Source organism: Marmota flaviventris, chromosome 19, assembly GCF_047511675.1.
Source record: "Marmota flaviventris isolate mMarFla1 chromosome 19, mMarFla1.hap1, whole genome shotgun sequence".
Lineage (NCBI taxonomy): Eukaryota > Metazoa > Chordata > Mammalia > Rodentia > Sciuridae > Marmota > Marmota flaviventris.
In genome coordinates, this window is record NC_092516.1 from 4991037 (window position 1) to 5012180 (window position 21144).

Sequence of the window (21144 nt, forward strand, 5' to 3'; positions counted from 1 at the left end):
ATAGAGCTAATACTTGCATTTAATTAAAATTAATTCCCCTCTCTAGTTTGCAAAGCTGATCAGAGCTCAAGTATTTCTCATCCGAAGGAGATAATCAGGCTTAATCTGTCCCCTCATCTACCTTCTGCAAGTATATTCAACAAATTAAAGCTCGGAACTCTTCCAAATGGAGTTTTTTGAGCGATTTGCTAAGGTAAACATGTTAGACCTTGAACACGGAGCAAACTGCAGGGGCTGTGCCAGTGAGCTGCTAGCTGTCCCGCCTTGAACGGGTTAGGGTTCATTATTCCTCTGCAAGCCACTCCCAGAAGCCAGCTCCCACCCTTCCTTCAGACCCCTTTCCCTGCAAGATCCAAACCCTGCCGGAAGCCCTCTGAGTCCTGTGTGCTCACTCCGAGGCCTGCGAGAGAACTGATGAGGTGGCCACCTCCCGTCCCGACCGAGGCCCTGCGCCCCCGCCCTGGGAGGGCACGACCCACACCTGGATTTTCCCAGTTACAGCCCCAGTGCCTGACAGAGCCACGCATGCAGTGGGCGCTTAGTAGCGTTTGGTGGACAAAAAACTTGTTGGGTGACAGATCCAAAGGCTAGGACAGGAGTGTGGGGTGCTTCTGCTGGGCCGGGAGAGGCGGCCTGATGGGCAGGGTGCTATGCGAAGAGAGGGCGGCCCGGCGCCCCGCACGCGCCCGCTCCTCTGTCCCCCACCGAGACCCACCTCAAGGCACAGAAGGGCTGACCGGACCCTCCCAGGAGCGACCCCGGCCCCGCCTCCCGGCTCCCAGACCAGGTCTCGGGAGTGCGTGAAGATCCGCACCCAGGGCCCAAACCCTGATCCCCCCTCTGCAGGCCCCGGCCCGACAGCTCCCCCACAGGCCGCCTGCTGGGCTCCCGGGCCCCCCTCGAACCCTCCAGAACCCCAGCAACACGGGGACACCTCCCAAGTCCCCTCGCCAAGCCCCGCCTCTGCCCCACTCCAAGCGTCCCCAAGACCCTCAACACTTAGCTCCGCCCCAAGCCTCGCCTCCTGGCCCTGCCCCTCGTCTGGCCTCGGCCTCGCCCTAAGCCCACCATGTGGGCGGGGCGTCCCGCCTCACGCACTCCAAGCCCCGCCCCTAGGTGCCCCTGGCCCCGCCCCTAGCCCCGCCTCCGGCCGACTGGGCCCCGCTTCCGCCCGGTCTCCCGGCAACGCCGGCCCCGCCCCGCCATGGAGCCCGAGGAGGGCTCGGAGACCGCGCGCTTGCTGCAGAGTTTCGAGCGCCGCTTCCTGGCGGCGCGCACGCTGCGCTCCTTCCCCTGGCAGGTGGGCGCGGGGCGCGGGGAGACGGGGGGCGCGGGGAGACGGGGGGCGCGACTCGGCCCCGGCGGGGTGGAGCCGGCCCGGGCCTCTGCCCCCAGCCTGCGGGCCGCTCCGCCGGGCGGAGGGAGGCGGGCTCCTCCCGGCTCGCGGAGGACCTCCAGGGTCGCGGGCGGTGCCCGACCGGTTTCCTGCTGTCTCATGCCGTCGGCCACCTGGGAGTGCTGCCCTCGCGCCTCCGGGAAGGTGGGCGTCCTCTGCAGGAGCCGCGCTCTCCGGCGCGCGGGCCTGGTCGCAGGACCCCACCCGCGGTGGCCTCCGCGGTGTCGAGCAAGGGACAACTCCCGCAGCTTAGGCCAAGAGACCAAGGGGCGGCCTCCCGCGTTCTGGGCCTGCGAGCGGTCCGGCTGCCCACAGAGGGGCTTAGTGGACCCGCCTCGTAGATAATCGTGTGCACTGAGCTCACTGGAGTGAGTCAGTTTGGATAGCCATTCCTCCGGGCCTGCCGTCAGATGGAGTGGTGGCCAGTCTCCTGTGTTATTTCATCAACATAAAACATTTAGCACTCAGATCATTTCCGGTGAGGAGGGACGTGTACATTTTTTAAGCCAAAATTGAAAGCCTAACAGCATCCGTAGGTCCCCATTCACGTGGAGAGTAATTGTTCGCAAACCGTGTTAGATACTTACTTGGGCTCACCCCCAACATCCATGCGGTGGGGCCTCTTATTGTCGCTCAGTTTGAGCAAAGGCTTCATGAAGAAAAGAAAAGAATGCGGTAGATGAGAGGCAGGCCAGAGAGACACCTGAACCCTGACCTAACCCCCAGTGCACCGTGTGACCATGGAAAAGTGACTACATCTCTCGGTGCCATAGTTTTAGTTAGTAAAATGGGGGATATAATGATACCAACCATATATTATTTTGTATTCAGAATCACTTGAGTACCAAAGCCCTTGAAGCAATGCTTAGATTATGGTAAATGCACACACGTGTTACCTGGTGTTTTTATTCAGCATCCAAATGTTTTTTGAATGCTTTCTATGAGCCAGGGGTCAGCAGTACACATTAGACATGAGGACCTGCTCAGATGAGAGAGCCCGAGGATAAATAAACAACTAGTAAGAAGCAGCCAGGAGATGAGAGTGGCCAGAAAGCCAATAGAACAGGAAAATGGAGAACTGGGAGGATTCATCAAAGTAGGGGACTCGGGGGAGGCCTCCCCAAAAATCATCATTTGACCTGGGCCCTGAACAGTGACGCAGTGGACAGTAAGAAGGCTCAAGGAATGTCCTGTGTTGGGACCACCTGAGCACAGATGGGGCAGGGTGGTGGGAGATGGAGTCAGAGCAGCCGGGCCGGGAGGGCCTTTTAGGGCATGGCCAGGGGCCCTGGGGTTACCGAGGCTGGCGGAAGCCATCTGCCTGACTGAAGCCTGAGCTCACTGGTGGGCTTGAGTCCCTGGAGAAAGAGGCCAGCATGACTGGACCTGGCATCTGCACATTCTGAATCTCATTTTAACTCAGATGTCAGGTCCCAGACAAGCCCATCCAACCTGAAGCCATGGCTTTCCAGTTCGGCTGTGGAGCTGCTCTGTGACCCAGGTGACCACTGAACAGCCGGGGCTAATGGGAACCAAGAGTCAGCCCCTGACATTTTCTGTGACTCATCCGGGTGTGACCTCTGACATCTGAAGGTCAGGCCTTAGCCTCATGGCTTCCATTTCCAAGTGACTCCAGGTCCCAGGGGAGAGATCACTTAGTGCTTTGCCAGCATGTTCTACTGCATGTTTAATGTTCCTACGAAAATGCCCTTGAGATTTCTCTTTCCCCTCCAAATAGAGCCTAGAAGAGAAACTAAGGACGTCATCAGATTCCGAGCTGCTGCTGGATATTCTGCAGAAGGTAAGAACCCCAGGATCACTGGGCACATATCGGGACAGAAGAGCCACAAGTGCACACGTACCCTTAGAAAACACCATGTTCAAAGAACAAAACCATCCAGCGCTGCACGTCATGTCAGAGCCTCCGACGGCTCTGGCTCCTTTGTTTTCTTGGTTGAAGACATCAGAATATACAAAACTCTGCTCGAGAGGAGGGAAGCTAGGGGATGTTTTTAAACCATCCGCAGTGAAAACAGACCTGACAGGTACAGGGACAGCCCCCAGCAAGTGGTAGTTGTTCAGAGACTTTCTTCTTTGCATTTAAAGCAAAGTAAAGACCCCGTCTTACCAACTCCTGTGTCTCACACACATGCAGGGACCCTTGCTCTGCTGAAGTGGTGTTTGGACTCTGAAGTGCATCTCCACACAGGGTAGAGGTGTGCCCCACCCTGACCCTGGCCATGTGGGTCAAGGGCAGTTCACAAACTTCTCAGGGGTCATGAGGCTTCTCAAAGGCCAAAGTTAGAGTCTCCCTTTCTGGAAAGACATATCTGAAACATATGTTCTGCATACAAATTCAGGAGTGACACAGACATTCACCCCCAACAACAAAACCCATCCAAGGAGCCCAGGTCAGAAATTCCTGTGCTGGGGGTGAGTGTGGGAAAGACGAAGCCAGAGCAGGGGAAGACCTTGAGGGTGGTGCAGTGGTTGGGGCTTTGTTCGCTTCCACCCAGTGTCACACCTACAGGCAGTAGAGCATAAACAAACAGCTGCTTTAAAAGCCTACTATGGGGCCAAGGGCAGCTCAGTGCTAGAGCACTTGCCCAGCATTTGCGAGCCCTGGGTTCAGTTCCTAGCAAAGCAAAGGAAAAAACCTTCTGTGGTTGTCCATTAAATCGAATAAATCAATCTTAACATGGATCTCCTGGAAAGCCCCTAGGGCTTGTGTGAGTATCCTGTGGCCCTTGTGAAGCTCTGGGTCCCTCCTCGCAGCAGCCCTGCCTCTCCCCCAGGCCCCACTTCCCCACCTGCCTTTCCCCAAGCGCCAGTCGCTTCCTGCTCCTTCCCACAGTGCCAGCTGTGCTGCCTGGAATTGTACAGGCTGCTGCTGCTCCTCCTGCTCCTGCCTTCTCGAGGCTGCCTCTGAGGCATCAGCCCAGAGAACCTTCCTCCGCCTACCCTGGTCCAGGCTCCGCCCTGGCCTCTTCCCTCTTTGGTCTCCAGGCCTGCTGCTTGGCTAGGACTCTCCCTCCAGGAGCACAGGTGCCCGGGTCTGGTTCATACTGCTGTACTCTCGCCTCTTCTGTGAAGCCAGAAAATCTGACCACTGTCCTCCCTTCAGACTCCAGTTCTTACTGGTTACCCTGGAAGGAAGGGAGCCAGTCACTGTGCCTGTGTCCCTGCCCAGAGTGGGTGTTAGAAACCGCAGTTGTGTGACTAGGGTAGGAGCATTTTTAGGATAGAGCTTAAATCTTCAGGCTCAGTCTTGCAGGTGCCTGCGGTACATCTTGCCATAACCCTGTGTCCCTGCACACCCTTGTCAAGGCAGTGGGTAACTGGGCTCACCCTCTAATTGCCTGAAGCTCACAGGACACTTAATACAGGGTGTCTCCAGCAACCAACCTTTTTTTTTTCTTTTTTCATAGACAGTGAAACATCCTGTGTGTATAAGGCACCCACCGTCGGTGAAGTACACCCAGAGCTTCCTCTTGGAGCTCATCAAAAAGGTCAGTGGTGGGCAGTGTCTCCTGTAACCAGACCACAAGTGGAACTAGGCTGGCTGTGCAGAGGGGGCTCCCCGCCAGGGCTTTGCCTCTTGGAGCTCACATCCCTCCCTGCTCTTCATACCTGCTAGGCAGGGGCCTCCTGGACAGTGGGCTGCCAGCAGGATTTGCTCAATAGGCAAAGCTGGGCATTTCTCCCTCACCTGCTTGCAGGGTCTTGGCAGCAGCTGTGTCTCCTCTGGGCCCCTCCCAACAGGCAGGTCCTCATCCTGCCAGGCAGCCCTGGCCCTAAGTGCTGGAAGCCCCTCCTCCCTCCATCCTGCCAGTGTGACAGGCTCCGACAGCGCCCTGCCCTTGCCAGCCCTGGGTGGCCCGCCAGCCTCTATTGGAAGTGCCTTCAGAGCTGGTTCCTCACTGAATTCTCCCCACTGAGCTGAGTGGGCTTCCTGACGGGCACAGGATGTGTGCCCATCGGGCTCAGTGCTCGACAGCATTAGAAGCGGTTCCTCCACAGCAGTAGTACACGCCTCAGCTGCCACCAACTGACAGGGCCACACCTCACTGAGCTTAGCACACAAGTAACCCTTGCTTCTCATCACCCCTGTCCCCAGGCCTCATCACATGGTGCTTCTGTGGTGGTCTCAGCACCTCCTGAAGTGTGTCTGCCCTCCAGCGGACCCTGCGCTGACCTGGGAAGCCCGGGCCTGGGGTTGCCACTGGGAAGCAGCTTGGAAGCCACGCTGCCCTGTGGGCACCTTACTGTGGCTTCTGCTGCACTCCCTTCAGATCTCCTCCATGTGAAAATGGCAGAGCTTCCTCTCAGTGGAATTTGCTCTCCTAGACTGTGCCACCCTCACTCTGCACCTTGCTACCCACATACTAGATGTTCTCTATTAAGTCATTTCACTCCAAATCTCCTAACTTAGGTGCAGGTCCCGTCTAACACAGCCGCAGGTTGGCGCAGAGGCAAACAGAATCTGGAGTTATTTCTGAGGGTCACACTGATCCCCTCCACTGAAGCTGTCACTCTTTCCCCCACAGCACGAGGTTGTCCACGCAGAGCCTTTGGACGAGCTGTACGAGGCACTGGCAGAGGTCCTGACCACAGAGGAGCCCACCCAGTGCCACCGAAGCTATGTGCTGGTAGGAGATGTGCACAGGCCAAACAGCTGTGCTCCAGGGGGTGACAGCAGGGCTCGGCACAGGGTTGATCCTGACCCCTCAGCTCTGCAACCTCCTTTGCCTCGCCCAAAACCAAGCACTCCAATAAACAACAGAACCTGTCTCAGGCAGCCACTCAGTTACTCGTTAGCAAGGACCTGGTGTCCAGCCTTCAGTTCACACCTGACTGTGTGGACCTCACAGGACAGCAGTCTCTACGGCAGTCTCTTCTCACTCTGCTGCCACCACCGTCACTGGCCCGACTGCCCCTCCTATTGTCACATGGAAACCCCTTCTGCACACAATAGCCAGAAGGAGGTTGGGGTTGCTTCACTGGTTTGCTTTAAGCTGCTATTATAAAACAGCTACAGAAAACCACACGCAAGAAATACAGAGCTTATAGAGTCACTGCACGGCAGCAGCCACAGTGACCGCCACTCTGGTGGTGGGACAGAACCCTGGCCGCAGCGCCTGAGGCCCTCCACCTGACCCAGCCAGTCCCAGCACCAGTAACCGCCATCCTGCCTGTTGGTCATGTCCCTGAGTTTGTGTACCTCACTCTGCTATGGGCCCGCAGACACCAGCATTAGTCCTGTCCATTAACTGGGCACAACCCAAGGTCTCCCTCCCACACTCTATCCTTGCCACCCCTCTGCTGAATGGCCCTGGCCGTCAGAGCTGGGCCTGGGGGCACCTGTGGGGGCGTCCAGCCGGCCCCTCTACTTCCCGCATGCGGACTGGCCCCGAGCTGCACCACGGTTGCTGCGTGGGAAGTTTCTTTTCCCTTGCCGGGTGGTGGCTGTGGTGTGGCCGCCACTGTGACTTAACACTAGCACCGTGTCCAGATGGCTGGCTTCATTCCCCCCCCGCCCCGTCTCTTCGTGCAGCCTTCAGGAGATTCAGTCACCCTCTCGGAGAGCACAGCCATCGTTTCCCACGGCACCACGGGCCTGGTCACGTGGGATGCAGCCCTCTACCTCGCAGAGTGGGCCATAGAGAACCCAGCAGCCTTCAGGCACAGGTGACCGCAGGCACAGGGCAGGCACCAGGCGGGTTGGCCCTGGCACAGACTGACAGGCTCCCTTTCGCCCACCCAGGACTGTGCTAGAGCTGGGCAGTGGCGCTGGCCTCACAGGTGTGGTCATCTGCAAGACATGCCACCCCCGAGCATACATCTTCAGTGACTGTCACAGCCGTGTCCTCAAGCAGCTCCGAGGAAACGTGCTTCTCAACGGCCTCCCACTGGAGCCGGAGGCCACGGCTGACTCAGAGAGCCCCCTGGTGACGGTGGCCCAGCTGGACTGGGATGAGGCAGCGGTCCCTCAGCTATCCGCCTTCCAGCCAGACATTGTCATCGCAGCAGGTAAGCCCAGCCAGCCCCGCCAGTGCTCTGCTGAGGGCTAGGGAGCAGGGTGCTGCAGGTGGGGAGCAGGGGCGCCCGGGCCTCTGGGAGGCATCAGAGCACCCGGAGCCCCTTCCAGGTGCTGCCGCTGGGGTGGTTCCATCAGGAGTGCCCTGGCTGGCCACCGGGGCTTGAGCTGAGCAGAAGAGCCCTGTGCCAGGCTCGCCCTGCAGAGGACGCCCAGGAGGCCTCAGTTACCATGCAGTTCCTCCATTCAGGGGGGCTGCACACGAGCCCACATGCTCTGCCCCTCAGAGATGCTGCCACTTCACCGCCAGGCATCCAGTGCTCTGAGCACCATGCCCCAGGTCTTCAGACGGGAGAGCCAGCCATGGCAGCCCTTGGTCATTCCAGGGCCACAGCAGTCTCCCGCCTGTCACCAGCACCCAGTCCCACACCAGGCCTTGAGGGGGATCCCAGGGCAGTCGGGGAACAAGAGCTGAGCAGCCCCACCTGTCAGTGCCGGCTGTCTTCTCTGTGCAGGGTTGTCCTGGGGATGCACTGCCACCACCATGCTGGGCGACCTGCCTGTCTCTGTCTACACCTCTCTGCATGGGTCCAGGCCCCAGGCCTTCCGAGGCCACAGGAAGAGGCTAACCACTTCTGGTACAAGGACAGTGTCCTTAAGAGAAGGCAGAGTGGTTAGGCCACCAAAGGCCCTACGTCCCCTTTCCGACTTGACATCATGCCCACTACAGCTGTCAGGTTAGAGCTCAGGACACAGAAGCCCAAAGCAGAGCCCAGACAGCGTCACTAAGCAAGCAGCCTCTGAACAGGCACAGCCGGCATTCCCAGCAGTACTCCCACGAGGCCAGGGAGTCTCCGCTGGCTAGTGTCCTGAGGGTTTTCCTGTCACCTGAGCAATCTTTCTGCAGAACAGCGTAGATCTAATCTAACAGCCACTGCAGGCCTCGCCTTCCCCAGGTTCAGCAGCAGCCTGGCCATGCCACTTGGTTCTGAGTCCTGAGGCCCCCGAGTAACCAGAGCTCTGCATCACAGACGTGCTATACTGCCCAGAAGTGACCCTCGCACTGGTTGGGGTCCTGCAGAGGCTCTCTGCCTGCCAGAGGGACCGGGTTCCTGACGTCTATGTGGCCTGCACCATGCGCAACCCAGAGACCTGCCAGCTGTTCACCACCGAGCTAGGTGAGTCCCCCAGGCCACAGGCCACCAAGCTATTCCCGTGAGGGATCAAGGGAGGCAGAAACCAGGAAAGTAAGAGAATGGAGCCCTGGGAAAAGCCAGGAAGCCCCGTCCCACACACCAGGCCTGGGCACTCAGGCCAAGGCAGTCCAACACAGTGACCCCAGAGGTCGGAGACCACAGCCCTACTGTGTGCTTCAGGCAGGTTCCATAAGCCTTAGGGCCTCATTCCCTGTAAAATGCAGGCAGAGAGATGCCAGCTGGGTTCTGAACCGCATGACAACTGAGTGTCAGCTCAAGGTAGTCCCACTTCCACCCTCGTGGAGCAGGACTGTCACTTGTCCCCCCATCTGCACCATGGAGAGGCAGCCTGAACACACTGAGGACAGTACCTGGCACACAGAGCCCTCAGCAGTGTGGCAGCCATGGTCATGGGCACCCAGTGCAAGTAAGAGAAGGACCTGGCTGCAGAGGTGGCCTAGGGACTGCTGTTCCAAGCCTCGGGTAATGCCCTGTGGGCCAGCATGGGTCAGCCTAGACCTTGTCTCAGCTGTGAAGACACTGGGCAGACTCCAGTTTCCGTGGACTCAGCCAGACCACCCAGCCTGTGTCCCCCTGCCACTTCCCCACAGCCCCAGCATGCCAGGCCCAGCCAGAGCATTCCACACAAAAGCTGGTGCAGGGGGGACCATCTACCAACTGCCCCCCCAGCAAGGCCCCTCCTAGGAGCTGTCCAGACTCCCCTGCCCAACCTCTGTGCAGAAAGACACGCAGATGCCCCTCCACGAGCAGGCAGACAGGAGCACTCAGTACTGAGGGAGGCTGTGCAGCCCCAAGAGAGAGCAAGGAAGACACCTCTAATATGTTTCAAGTGAAAGCAGCAAAGTGCCAATCGGCACACAGCACAAGCCCCACTATGGTAGTTTGTCATTTGGTTTTTGGGAATTGCAGATTGAACCCAGAGATGCTATGCCACCAAGCCACACCCCAGCTGTTTTTTAAGACAGGGTCTGAGTTGCCCAGGCCAGCCTCAAACTTGCAATCCTCGTGCCTTAGCCTCCTGAATACCTGGGATTACAGGTGTGCACCGCCACACCTGGGCTTGTTATTTTATATATCTTATTGCCTAGGGAATTTCTAGAACATACACCAAAAATTATTATACTTAGATGATAGAATTACAGATTTCCTTATTTCACTTTATAAATAGTGACTTTTCACTTATAACTATGACTAAGAAGCCACCTGGCTCACAGCGCCAGCCACCCTGCTCACGAAGACAACGCGCCTCTTCTGGCCCGTGTGAGGAGTGGTGCTGGTAGAGCAGCCAGGCAGACGTGGGGTCAGTCAGCTCCCCCCACCCTCGCAGACTGATGTGCACATGTGCAGTGACAGGGAACCCAGAGTGCCTGGAGGTAGCCTGGGCACCTGGGTGAGCCCGGGGGGCCATGAGCCAAGGAAAACAGACACAGCCCCAGGCCCAGCGCTGCCGTCCTGAGGTGTGTGCTCTGTTGCAGGCCGGGCCGCGATCCGCTGGGAAGCAGTGCCTCCTCACAGCCAGAAACTGTTCCCCTATGAAGAGCACTCGGAGATGGCAGTCCTGAGACTCATGCTGTAGCTTCGCCATTTGCATACGTGAAGATGAAGTCACTGCAGTGGGAAGAGCTTTCACAGAGAAAGCTGATAAAACTTCCTTTGGACTTGAGGGAAGAATGCCACATGCCAAGTCGGGAAACAAACTATCCTGACGGAGTAAGACTGAGTGTGGGTGCCCCTCTGTCCTCAGCTCTGGTTTGTAAGGGAATCCCCATCTGCCCGAAACCAGGCTTTGGCTCAAAATCAAGAACTACCTTCATAAAAAATAAAACATCTTTAACAAATAGGGCTCCACAGCTGGGCGCTCACCCCAGAGGCAGCAGGAACCCAGATGAGGAGCGTGACGGGCAGAAGCTGGGAGGATGAAGAGGGGACAGGAGGTGCCAGGAGAGCAGCACGCTCAGACAGAAGACAAGACAGGTTCTGCGTGCCTGAGAAACCAGGAAGAGCCAGCTTCCCGTCAGTCCCCAGCCGTCCTTCTGGCTTGACCACTGGGGTCACTACATAAAAGCCCGGGTGGCTGCAGGGCAGCAGGCAGGGACAGGGAAGAACAGGCAGTGTCTCTCCGTCCCCAGGATGGTGCACCACCCCTCAACTGATCAGGGACGTTGGCCTTGGGCCTGCAGGGTCACGTGTCCATGACCAAAGGGAGCACAGTCCGCTGCCAGCTCTCGTCCCATCGAAGCTGCTCCGACTCCCGAAGATTCTTCCGAAACTGGTTTAGTTTTCCAGCAGGATCAGGAAACTTTGAGAAAAGCATCTACAGAACAGTGAAGACCAGAACTGAGCCCATGGTGGCACCCACCCATGCCAGCCCTCCCTGAGCCTGCCAGCTGCAGGCTGCTCACCCAGCAGCACCCGTCCCCCACTTGCCCCTCCCCAGGGCTGTCCCCCACTTTCCCACACCTGTGCCCTGGAGCACATGTGGCCTAGTGTCCTGCACAGGGCACAGTCCCACCTGACTGCTAGGAGGGAGGCAGATGATCCCGGGTTCTGGCTTTACCCAAATGTTCCCGAGGGGACTGGCACCCTACAGCTGCAGACCCGATCCAGCCCACCTGACTTTGTAAACAGTTGCTCTGGAACTCAGCCCTCTGTGTACAGATGGTCTGCAGCTGTTCACAAAGCAGTTCCCCTGAACATGACAAGGCCTAGATCCTACCTAGACCTGTTCAGGGAAAGCTGTTCACCTTCCAAGAATGACAGTGGTTAACTTCTGTAAGGAGAAACAGTGTCCCCTGCAGAACCACCACGTCCCAGGCGGCACACAAACCCTCACCTCGTCTGCTCCTCCCCACGTGGCAGCACGGTTCCCACCTTCTAAGGTGCAGCCTCCATATCCCCAAAGACAGGCAAGCAGGCCCTGACTCCGCCACCCACTGCCTCCCTCAGCCTTCCCTCCATAGCCCTGCACCCGCCAGGTCCTGTGGGCGGGCAGGGAGCAGAGCTAGCTCAGTGTTGTGCCCCCAGCCTGCTCAGGGGACACCTACCTGCAGCTGAGCTGCCAGCGCCTCCGCATCCTCAAAGACCAGGCCGTTCTCCCCGTGCTTCACAAGCTCATGCAGGCTGCAGAGAGAACCAGGGGAGGCCTGAGACCCAGCCGCGGTGCCCAGCAGTGCCCAGCTGGCCCACCCCACTCGGGCGAGGCTGGGGGCAGGGGCAGGGTTTGGCCTCAGCCTGTTCTGAAACAAAGCTTCAGAAGGAAGTGGGAGGACACATCTCAATGCCAGGCAGATGTGGAGGAGGCCCCAGGGGAGGTGCTCTTGGGTGTCACACGCCCTCTGAGGACCATGTACTCAAGGATCATTTCCTATGCTCCATGCCCAAGAGCCAGGGTACAGGCAAGGCCCTGGTGCTGGGCTCAGCACATTAGGGACGGGTCACCAGGAGGTCTGTTCCCAAGAGACCCAGCTTAGCTCACAGAGGGTCTGGCCCCTGAACGTCCAGAGGCTGGTCCCCACAGAGGCGAGGACCTGGCCCATGCAGGGCCACTGCCTCCAGGACCTGGTCTGGAGCTGCCCTTTCCAGCACCCACCTTGGCCAGGGAGAGAGGGTCACAGAATTACACTCCCTGCAGTAATCCCACCCCAGCTACGAGAGCTCAGCCAAGGGACGAGGAGGAGGAGGGGAGGGAGAGAACCACGTAAAGCAGGTGGCGATTGCAGCCACATTCCTTACTGTGAGCGAGACTGAGGGGGAGGAGGACGAATGCTCAATGCTTTATTCAGCATGAGCCCAAACCAAAGCCAACTTGTCACGCCTCAGCATCTGCAAGGGATTCATTCCCAGAGCCCCTCCCCCAGGTGCCCCAGCTCCTTCTGTGAAATGGTGTGGTATCTGTATCCTGCACGGATCTCATACTCTAAGTCCCCTCCAGGTTGCTTGGACACCTAAAGCAATGCAAGCCACATGAACAGTCATTACACTGTATTGTGCAGGGAATAAGGACAAGAAAAATCTGTATGCTCCGTACAGGCCTCACCACTGCCAACCTAGCTACAATGACCCACGCTTGGTTCCATCCGTAGGTACAGAGAGCCAACTGTACTGAGTGGGGCTCAGCCTGACCCCAACAGCCACGGCCCCTCTGAGCCTCCCTGCACTGCACAGGAGCTGGCCCTGACGGGGCACTTCACAGCAGTCCTGGCCACACTGCCCACCCTGTGCAGCTGACCTGAGAACCCGACCCCAGGAGATTGGGTTTCTGCCCCTACCACTTAAAGTTCACGGCACACACAGGCAGGCAGCACCCAAACATGTCCACCACCTTCATGGGCAGGTCCAGGCCACTGGAGGACTTGTGCAGACAGACACCCAGGTCCGCCGACCCTGCACGGAAGAAGGGGGGGCAGTCAGGGTTTGGGGAACATATCCTCCCGGAGTGGAAATTAAGAATGTCCCCACAACAATGTCCCAGAAAACAAGTGGCTTACTCTAGCCAAGTGCCAGGGCGAAGGGCAGAGACATAGCAGGGCTGCTGCTGGCAGCCATCACCCTGTCTAAAACTGCCATGATCTTAGTGTTTTTATTTACTCTTTAACTTGCTTTTTCTATTTAACCACCATTTACTTTAAAAAGAAGTAGTTATTGTGCAGCGTGGTAGTATTGTGCTCTGGACATGGGGTGAAGGTTGTCCAACAGGGTGAATGTAGTGAACGCAGCCTAGTTATACGTATTCGACCTCAGTTTTTAAAACCCATAATAAAATTTTTTATATAAAAAAATAAATTGTTTAAAGGAATCCACAGCAGATCCAACAAGAAACACTGTAAAAATAAAACCAAATAAACAACTGACCTCAGCAAGACCACCCACTTGCCATGGGAAAAGAAGGCAGGAGGGACCTTCCAGCACCAGGCCCCGCCCCCTCCTGGAGCAGAGACAGAAGCCTGTTCTGAGACCCAACATGTAGGGAAAGTGGGCCCCACAGCAGCCAGGGCTGGGGACTGAGCACACATGACCCTTGAGCCTGATCAGGCAGGAGGAGCTGGCACAACAGGAAACTCATCTCAGGAGCTCGGCTGGAGTCCCTTGTGGCCACGCAGTCCAGCCTGAGGCCTGTCGATATTAGAGCCTCTGAGCTGGGAATGGCTTTTACATTTCTTAAGTTGTTTCAAAGAAAAAAAAAAAAGACTATGCCACAGAAGCAACTAAAATCTTCAGTGTCCCTTTTTAGAAGAAGCCTGGGTCATCTTCTGGAGCCCCTCTGTTGCCCTCAGCTCTCACCTAGAAGCAACGGGTAGTCCTCGGCCTCCAGCCACGGCGTGCACACCTTGATGTGCTGGAACTGCTTCTGGCCAATGAGGCGGCTGTAGTGCTCCTTCAGCGGCCCTTTGCCTGCAGAGGACACCCATGGCACTGGACCCATTTTGGTCCCTGCCACACCATTAGCCCCAGAGGTTCCCACTGGGACTCGGCAGCCAGTTCCAGGAAGCTGCACCCCTCAGCAGCCCCAGTCAGGGCCCCAGACCTCTTCTCAGCACCCTGAGTCCCCACGGGGCATGTGCCCTCATCACCAAGACCCAGCCCTGGCTTGGGGCCAGCTGGCCTGGGGCTGCAAGTGGAGTCCAGGGTCCGAGGGTCCCAGGTGGTACCTGTTATCACACAGACTACAGAAGGAAGGCTGTCTCCGTCAGATGCCCGCTGTTCAAACTCTATTTTAAAAATAAAAGAAACATGAACTGGTGTCCTTTCACATGAGTGGGGGGGGAGGGGTGGGGAGGGGGGAGGGGCTGCTCCCTCAGGGAGGCCACAGAGCTGCCCACATCCCCCTTCCTACTGTCCGCAAGCAGGTCCACCCTGTGGTCCTTGGGGCAGAAGCAGGCTGCAGACCTGCCATGCCCGGCCAGCTGCACGGCCCCTGCCCCAACAAGCCCAGAGCTGCTGATGCAGCGGCACCTACCTTCCAATGCTGCCAGCAGGATGGAGAAGTCCTCGTCCTCTGCAAAGACAACAGATCAGGTGTCAGGCCTGTCTCCAGACACCCTCCTCCCGTGGTGGGCCAGAACACAGGCCAGGTCAGACAGACCTGTCCAGCTCGTGCTGCTGACCAGCAGTGCCGGCCGCCTGCAAAGACGTGTCACCACCCCAGTGCGAGCATCCTTCTCCGTGAAGGCCGACCTCTCTATGGCAGGGCCCGAGGGTTCTGAGCTGCAGGAGCACAGAAAAGGCCGTGAGTCGCTGCAGGGAAGGCCAGGGCTCAGGACAGCCACTCCCTCACAGCAAGGACCACAGGCCCCCAAAGGCTGGCATCCAGGTGACCCTACAGAACCACTGCTGGCGGCTAGGTGCCACAAAACAAGCCACCAGTGCTTGCCCCTGGGCTCACTGCTCCACCCTTCCTCACCATTACAAGGACACTATGCCACCCCCAGATGGCACACCAGTTACTGAAGAGCACAGACAGGACATGTTGAGAACTACACGGGTCCCCTCCTTAGCCCTGAGGGACACCCAGAAGACACAGAGGTCCACAGACCCCTCACAGGCCCAGGAACCCACTGGCAGGAGGGGAAGGTAGTAGATATCTCCTAAGGAGCCAGAGGCTGGATTCTTCAGGCTTTGTGGGCCCCAGACTCCTGGTGGCGAAACCCGTTCTGCTGCGTGGCTCACACAGCCACAGACAATGCCAGTCAGACTCAGTTCACAGAAACAGGCAGCAGGTCTCTGCCTCCATCCCCACCCCTGGATCAGGTCTGCAGGAGCGGATGGAAGGGCCAGGGCAGCAGAAAGCGTCGGAGAAGGCAGCAGGACAGACACACCAGGCCCTGAACGGAGAGTAGGTGCAGCCCAGCTTCATGAAGAGCTCGTGTTGCAGGTCCAGCGGAGTCTCCTTAAAGAACGAAGCCGGCTTGTCATAGACAGTCACAGCCCTGCAAGGAGAGGAAGGGGCAGGGCAGAGAAAGGTTAAGGAACAGAGAACCCAAAATGATCCAGAAAAACAAGGGCACTTCGGGAATCCAGGTCTCTATGACAAAAGCTTTAGAATTCCTTGGGAAACAGACGTTCTGACACCAGAACTTCCAGGGATTCTTCCTGGAAGAATTCCAGCCACCACACCCCACTTAGCTCCCCAAACCAGCAACTATCTCCAAGGCCCAGGGTACTTCAAAATGCCTTTCCAACATGATACGGTAGACACTGAAGCTCTTGGCCTTTCCTGGGACCCGGCACCACCCACAGGCTGAAAGGTGTCCCAGGCCCTTCGTACTTGATGTGCCAGTTCTCCGCCAGGTCTTCCCGCATTGCATTGGTCACACACAGGTTCAGGTGGGACAGGCGCCCAAAGAGCCTCTCATACCTGCAGGGACGTATGGGGGTCAGGGAGTTAACAGAGAGCCCTGGGCTGGGCCCAGATGCCAGTGTCCACACGACCTGACACCCTCACAGAGAAGAGGCTGCAGAGCTAGGGGCTCACAAACCCACAGGTTTGCCCCTGAGCTCCCCATGCCCTCTCATCGTCACATCTTCCTAAGTGCTGTCACTGTGCAGCTTAATGCAATCACTTTAAAGGAAGCCACATACCCCTACAGGAGTGGAGATCCAGTATCTTGGGCAAAAAAGCAGAAATAAAAAGGCTGCATCTCACCACCCCGTGCTACTGCTGCAAGGCTGCAGCTTGCTCTCTGAGTGTACAAAGGAGTTTAGCAAATGCTAGGCATGAAAAACATGCGGACCGCAAACCAAGATGGAAGCCCTGGTCACAGGAGAGAGCTGGAAAGAGGAGCAGCAATTTAGGATTACTGAGCACCACCAGAGAAAGCTCTGGAGTGGGACTGCCTGACAAGAAGGCATCATCATTTACAGCCCAGCCTCCCTGACTTGTAAAAGGACAATGACCACCAGGCACCTCTACTGCGATGTGGTGGAAACCAAATGGAATAAAGTGCATAAAAGGCTCAGCCCGAGGCCTAGCACACAGCAGTGGTTATTAGAGCTGCCATAGCTGCTTTCACCACTGGCGATAAACAAGGCCCTCAGGGCAAAGGCTATAGTCCACTACAGCCGGAGGCTGGAAAAACACACTAAAGTGGACATTACAGCGGGGCTCAGCGTAGGACAAGGATTCTCCCTGCTCCAGGTCCAACCTGCTCCCCCGCCTTCGTCCCGCCCACCCTGATGGAGTTTGGGGAAAGCATTCACACCTCACCCAGACTCTCACCACTTGGCCAGCAGAACAAGGGGGTGCTTAGGGCCATGCACCAGGCCCATGATAGAGTAGCCATAGTTGTGCCAATCGATGACCAGTTTGCTCCCACAAAGGCAGCCCACAAACCAGCAGACGGCAATGCTTGGTAGGCCTGGGGGGTTCTAGGAAAGAGAAGCAGACAAAGAGAAGGAAACCCAGACATTCATGGCAGAGCGTCAGTGATCTTCAGAATTCTTGATAACAAATGAGCAGCTCTCTGCCACCAATGGAACAGAACTGCAGACTAGAAAAACTCCAAGCTTCTCAAAGAAATACCATTTTCCTGTCAGAATGCAAACTCTGAGGAAGCGCAACATCGGTGGGTGATGGTAAACACAGTGGGGGGGGGGGGTCCCCCATCAGTGGGGACCCAGCCAGGATCATACCACAGCATCTTACAAGCACATCAACTTTGAACAAGCAATTCCACTGCCAGCAATGTATTCTAAGGCCCAGTCACAGATGCGTGCTCACTGTGCTCCAGCCATACTATGTGTTCAGGCAAAAAAATCAGGAAGAATCCATGTCCCTCAAGATGAAACTAAATAGCTTGCAGTTCATCACATATTGGAAGTGAGTGCAGCCCACTAACAGAAGGTACTTCTGGACTTTAAAAACTGGTAAAGGGAAGAAGTTAAAAGTTTAACTCTAGAACCAAACTGACCACCTCTGTTCAAGTCCTGACTCTATTACTTCCTATCTGTGTGACAGTGGGCTACTTACAGAAATTTTAAGTTTCCTCATCATTATGTACGTGATACCAGAATCCACTTCTTAGGGTTCTTGAGAGGATTAAAGGAGACAGAACCCTAGTGAAACACTTAGATAAGTACGAAATGCAATGTAAGACTCTGTTATGACCAGAAAAATAGCATGGACGGATACCAGAAATAACAGACACATGCTATAGAAGCCTATTTACAGGGTCCTGCCCATGGTTTTATGTTTGTGCCCACATAAATGTGCACTTTAACAATTAGTGCATATTTTTTATGTTTGGTGCTGGGAATCAAACCAGCATCTTGCCAATGCTTAGCATGCACCCTACCACTGAGCTATAATGCCAGCCCAATTTGTGCATTTTTAAAAGGGTAGAAAGTAATCTGTTAACAGTTGTTCTCACAGAGGGAGGCAAGCGCTGACACACACCTGAAGAAAGATATAGGCTGCTGGTTCCCTCCACATCAACTTCCACAGCAAGTACACTGTCTGAAAAACAACTTTGACTCCATACCGCAGAACCGGGGGCCCAACTGTAAGTCAAAAAAAAAAAAAAAAATCACTATGAAGGAGCTCCTGGCCATCTGCAGGTTCCCCACACCCAACCCCGACCAATGTAATGCAACCTGGAGGTGACAGCACCCTACCTGCGGGACTCTGAAGTTCCATCAACTTCACAATCTGTATTCTGTCGCTCTGCAAGAGCTCATGGTGGGGTCTGGAATCTGAAAGAGAATGTCCCCTTTACTGGATGAAGCAATCTAATTTAAAGTCAGGTTTTGGAAAAAGACCTTTTCAAAACCCTTCTCTGTTCCTCAGTAGCCAGAGAATGGGGCCAAATCCGGTCCACTAGAATGGCCAGTGGGAAGTCGCAAATCTTACCCACCTTTACTTAATATGATGCCTGGCACATAGTAAGTACTCAATTAAACTGATCTAGGCTTGGGGTTGGGGGACTCTTCCCATCGCAGAGACATGTCAAGGAAGTCCACTCCACCCGCACTTTCACACAGGGACCTAAAGCAGTGGTGCTGTTTCCACTGTTCCGTGAGATGTGGTGAAGTCAACCTCTGGAATCGTCCACAAGGAGCATAGTGAAGGTGCAGACACCTCCGCCTGCACACAGCTGGACCAGGACAGCTGCACGCAGATGTCACAGAAACCGCAGTCCAGTTCCAGGCTTTCCACTTCACTAGAAGAATCAGACCCTGCGACGGAGTCGCTTACCAGTCACAACATACGGCAACCAGGAACCGGACTCCTCCAGTCTGAGGACTACCCAAGGGAGCAGTGACAGAAGCGCCGCTCCCACCTCGGCCCCCCAGGGCGCTCGGGGCCGAGGGGACAGACTGGGAGACCAGCCTCCCTCCCAGGCCCCCGGACACTCACTGCAGAACCCCAAGAAGGTCACCGAGAAGCCGCGCTTGGCCAAGGACAGCGCGTGGTACTGCATGCGGGGGCTGCGGCCCACGTCGCCCAGCACCACAATGACCACGTGCTGGGCCGCGCGCCCCCGCCGCCAGCGCTTCCACCCGCCCAGAAGCAGCAGCGGCAGCAGCAGGCACAGCGCCAGGAGAGCCACGCTGGACGGCGCCATCTTGGCCGCTAGGCAGCGGTCATGTGACGGAGCCCCCAGGCACGCTTTGCGCAGGCGCCGTCCGAGGCTCGCTCCCTGGAGGCGGGAGGCGAAGAGAGGAGGGGCGGGGAGGGGAGGTGGTTCCCTAAGTGGGTCCCGGGGAACTGCCAAGAAGCCCCTGGGGGCCAAGAGTTAATGGCGCGTACACACCTGCGCGGTTCCCGAACTCTGTATTTCTCCTATCAAAGTAAATCTTTCCTTATGGGGCTCTAGGAACTTTTCTTCAGCGTTCTAGGATAATCTCAAACTACAGTTAGAAGCCAAGCGAGGTGATGCACATTTATAATCTCAGCCACTGGGAAGCTGAGGCAGGAGAATGGCAAGTTCGAGGGCAGCCTCAGCAACTTAGCGAGGCCCTGTCTTGAATTTTTTTTTTTAAAAAAAAGGGCTATTAAAAAAAAGGGGGGGGGGCTAGGGATGAAGCTCAGTGGTAGAGCACTCCTGGGTCCAATCCAGTAGTGGAGGGGGGTAAATGAGACAAGAACTTGGAGGAATCTCATAAGGTGATAATGAGAAAGGAACCAAGTGCTGAAAGTACATAGTGCAGGGTGCTCTCACACCAATCAGTGTTTGCTGTTAGAAGTCAGGAGAGTGAGCCAAAGCAGCTCCATCTGGGGAAACTCATCCAGCAGAAAATGTGTCTCTTTATTTGTCAGGATGTATGTAGTATTTGAAGAAAACCTTTCAAATATAAAGAGAGAGAGAGAGAGAGAGAGAGAGATAAGTATATAAAGGCGGTAAAAGCCATAATGATTTTTAAGTATCCCTAGGAAGAAGGGAAATTTCCCTGTTGGCCCTTCAATTTCACCTCCCAAAGTAACCCCAGTAGTTTATCGTGTCCATGTGATAGCCTTATTGCTCAGAAAACTGTCCTCTTGCTGAGAAACACTGAGAACACACTGGTGAAGCCACCCTCCCTCCAGTCCAACGGACAGCACCTTTGAATGTCGGCAGTAGCCCCTGGACAAGATGGCCTCTGCTGATGTGGTTCCCGTGTCCCCAGAGCTCAGCTCAGGACTCAGCAGAGGTGGAATTGGAATGTGAGTGTAAAATACCAGATTGCAAATATTCAGTACAAGAAAAATGATGTCAGCCATTTTTATATTGACTACATGTTGAAATAACAATATGCTAGAATGATTGACTCAAACGAGGTAGAGCGTGGATTTACCTGCATTTTGCTGTTCTAACGTGGCTATGACGACATTTTGAAGTGCCCACGTGGCTCGCCTTTGCAGCTGGAATTCTACTTTCCTCAAACAGTGCCCCCATGAGGGAGCTTTCAGAGCCGGATGTGCCCTCCCACTAACTCATTCCAAACTTTTTAAAACAAACAAATTCTGCCTTGCAGGGCTTTTGATTTCTGAGTTGCTATTGCCATTGCTCAATCAAGGACCTAGCGTGTGGGCTGGAGGCTCAGGTGCAAGAAGAACCAGAAGGGCTCCTCTCCCCAGGGGACAGCCAGGGGGCTCCACATAAGGTTTGCCCCCCACCCCCACCATCTGTCTCCTGCTGCCTCCTGCCCAGAGCCCTCTGCCCAGGCCACCCAAGCTGCAGATCAGTCCCGCCCGGCCACTTGTCCACGGGTCTGCTGGGGAAGGCGTGCAGAGGTACCTGGGTGAGAGTGCCACAGGTGTGACCGGCTACACGCAGAAGGCCGGTCATGGCGAGGCCAGGGCTGCTGCTCCTGCTCCTGGCTCTGCGGCCACTACAGCCCTCCCCACTGCCCAGGCCGGACACCACAGAGGGCAAGGTCACCATCGTGGGCCTGATCCTGTCTGCACTGGAGAGAGCCACCTTGTTCCTGGAGGAGAGGCTACCTGGAGTCAACCTAGACGGTGTGGTGGGGTTCCGGGTGCTAGAAGGTGCGTGAGCCCTATTCCCCAGGATGGTCAC

At 56.2% G+C, this 21144-nt stretch overlaps 3 protein-coding genes across 10 annotated transcripts in view; 2 read left to right on the forward strand and 1 right to left on the reverse strand.

Moving 5' to 3' along the window:
* Positions 1–1176: 1176 nt before the first annotated feature.
* On the forward strand, positions 1177–10488 carry Eef2kmt (eukaryotic elongation factor 2 lysine methyltransferase). Its single transcript, XM_027940485.2, has 8 exons — positions 1177–1300; positions 3135–3197; positions 4825–4905; positions 5944–6045; positions 6951–7084; positions 7161–7426; positions 8465–8611; positions 10126–10488. The coding sequence occupies exons 1-8, from the start codon at positions 1205–1207 to the stop codon at positions 10224–10226; spliced, it is 990 nt and encodes a 329-aa protein (XP_027796286.2). The 5' UTR covers positions 1177–1204; the 3' UTR covers positions 10227–10488.
* Alg1 (ALG1 chitobiosyldiphosphodolichol beta-mannosyltransferase) lies at positions 10464–19242 on the reverse strand. 8 transcript variants are annotated; one of them, XR_003583509.2, is made up of 14 exons: positions 19002–19242; positions 18260–18337; positions 18042–18145; positions 16866–17014; positions 15915–16004; positions 15466–15576; positions 14733–14854; positions 14607–14645; positions 14299–14358; positions 13931–14041; positions 12919–13033; positions 11695–11770; positions 11263–11372; positions 10878–10964 (listed from the first exon to the last, which is right to left on the reverse strand). XR_003583509.2 is itself a non-coding variant. In XM_027940480.2 (13 exons), the coding sequence occupies exons 1-13, from the start codon at positions 19207–19209 to the stop codon at positions 10833–10835; spliced, it is 1395 nt and encodes a 464-aa protein (XP_027796281.1). In that variant the 5' UTR covers positions 19210–19242; the 3' UTR covers positions 10464–10832. The 8 variants fall into 8 exon arrangements, 5 of the variants coding, with proteins under 5 accessions (XP_027796281.1, XP_027796284.1, XP_027796285.1 ...); XR_003583508.2 differs by having other exon boundaries at positions 11263–11394; XR_011705512.1 differs by having other exon boundaries at positions 11263–11420.
* Positions 19243–20606: 1364 nt separating this feature from the next.
* The window catches only part of C19H16orf89 (chromosome 19 C16orf89 homolog), a 14228-nt gene continuing 13690 nt past the window's right edge, over positions 20607–21144 (forward strand). Inside the window, exon 1 of the mRNA XM_027940394.2 lies at positions 20607–21113. Within this exon, the coding sequence (XP_027796195.2) occupies positions 20912–21113 (202 nt within the window). The 5' untranslated portion in view covers positions 20607–20911. The remainder of the gene's footprint in view (positions 21114–21144) is intronic.

Bases quoted from the DNA above. Each gene is read 5' to 3' on its own strand.
- Eef2kmt (XM_027940485.2), top strand. From the start codon at position 1,205: ATGGAGCCCGAGGAGGGCTCGGAGACCGCGCGCTTGCTGCAGAGTTTC. The intron at 1,301-3,134 runs GTGGGCGCGGGG...CCCTCCAAATAG, and splicing joins TGCGCTCCTTCCCCTGGCAG to AGCCTAGAAGAGAAACTAAG. The intron at 4,906-5,943 runs GTCAGTGGTGGG...TTTCCCCCACAG, and splicing joins TCTTGGAGCTCATCAAAAAG to CACGAGGTTGTCCACGCAGA.
- Alg1 (XM_027940480.2), bottom strand. From the start codon at position 19,209: ATGGCGCCGTCCAGCGTGGCTCTCCTGGCGCTGTGCCTGCTGCTGCCG. The intron at 14,646-14,732 runs GTCTGTCTGACC...TTGTCTTTGCAG, and splicing joins CAGCAGCACGAGCTGGACAG to AGGACGAGGACTTCTCCATC. The intron at 11,771-12,918 runs GTAGGGGCAGAA...TTCTCTCTGCAG, and splicing joins TGTGCCGTGAACTTTAAGTG to CCTGCATGAGCTTGTGAAGC.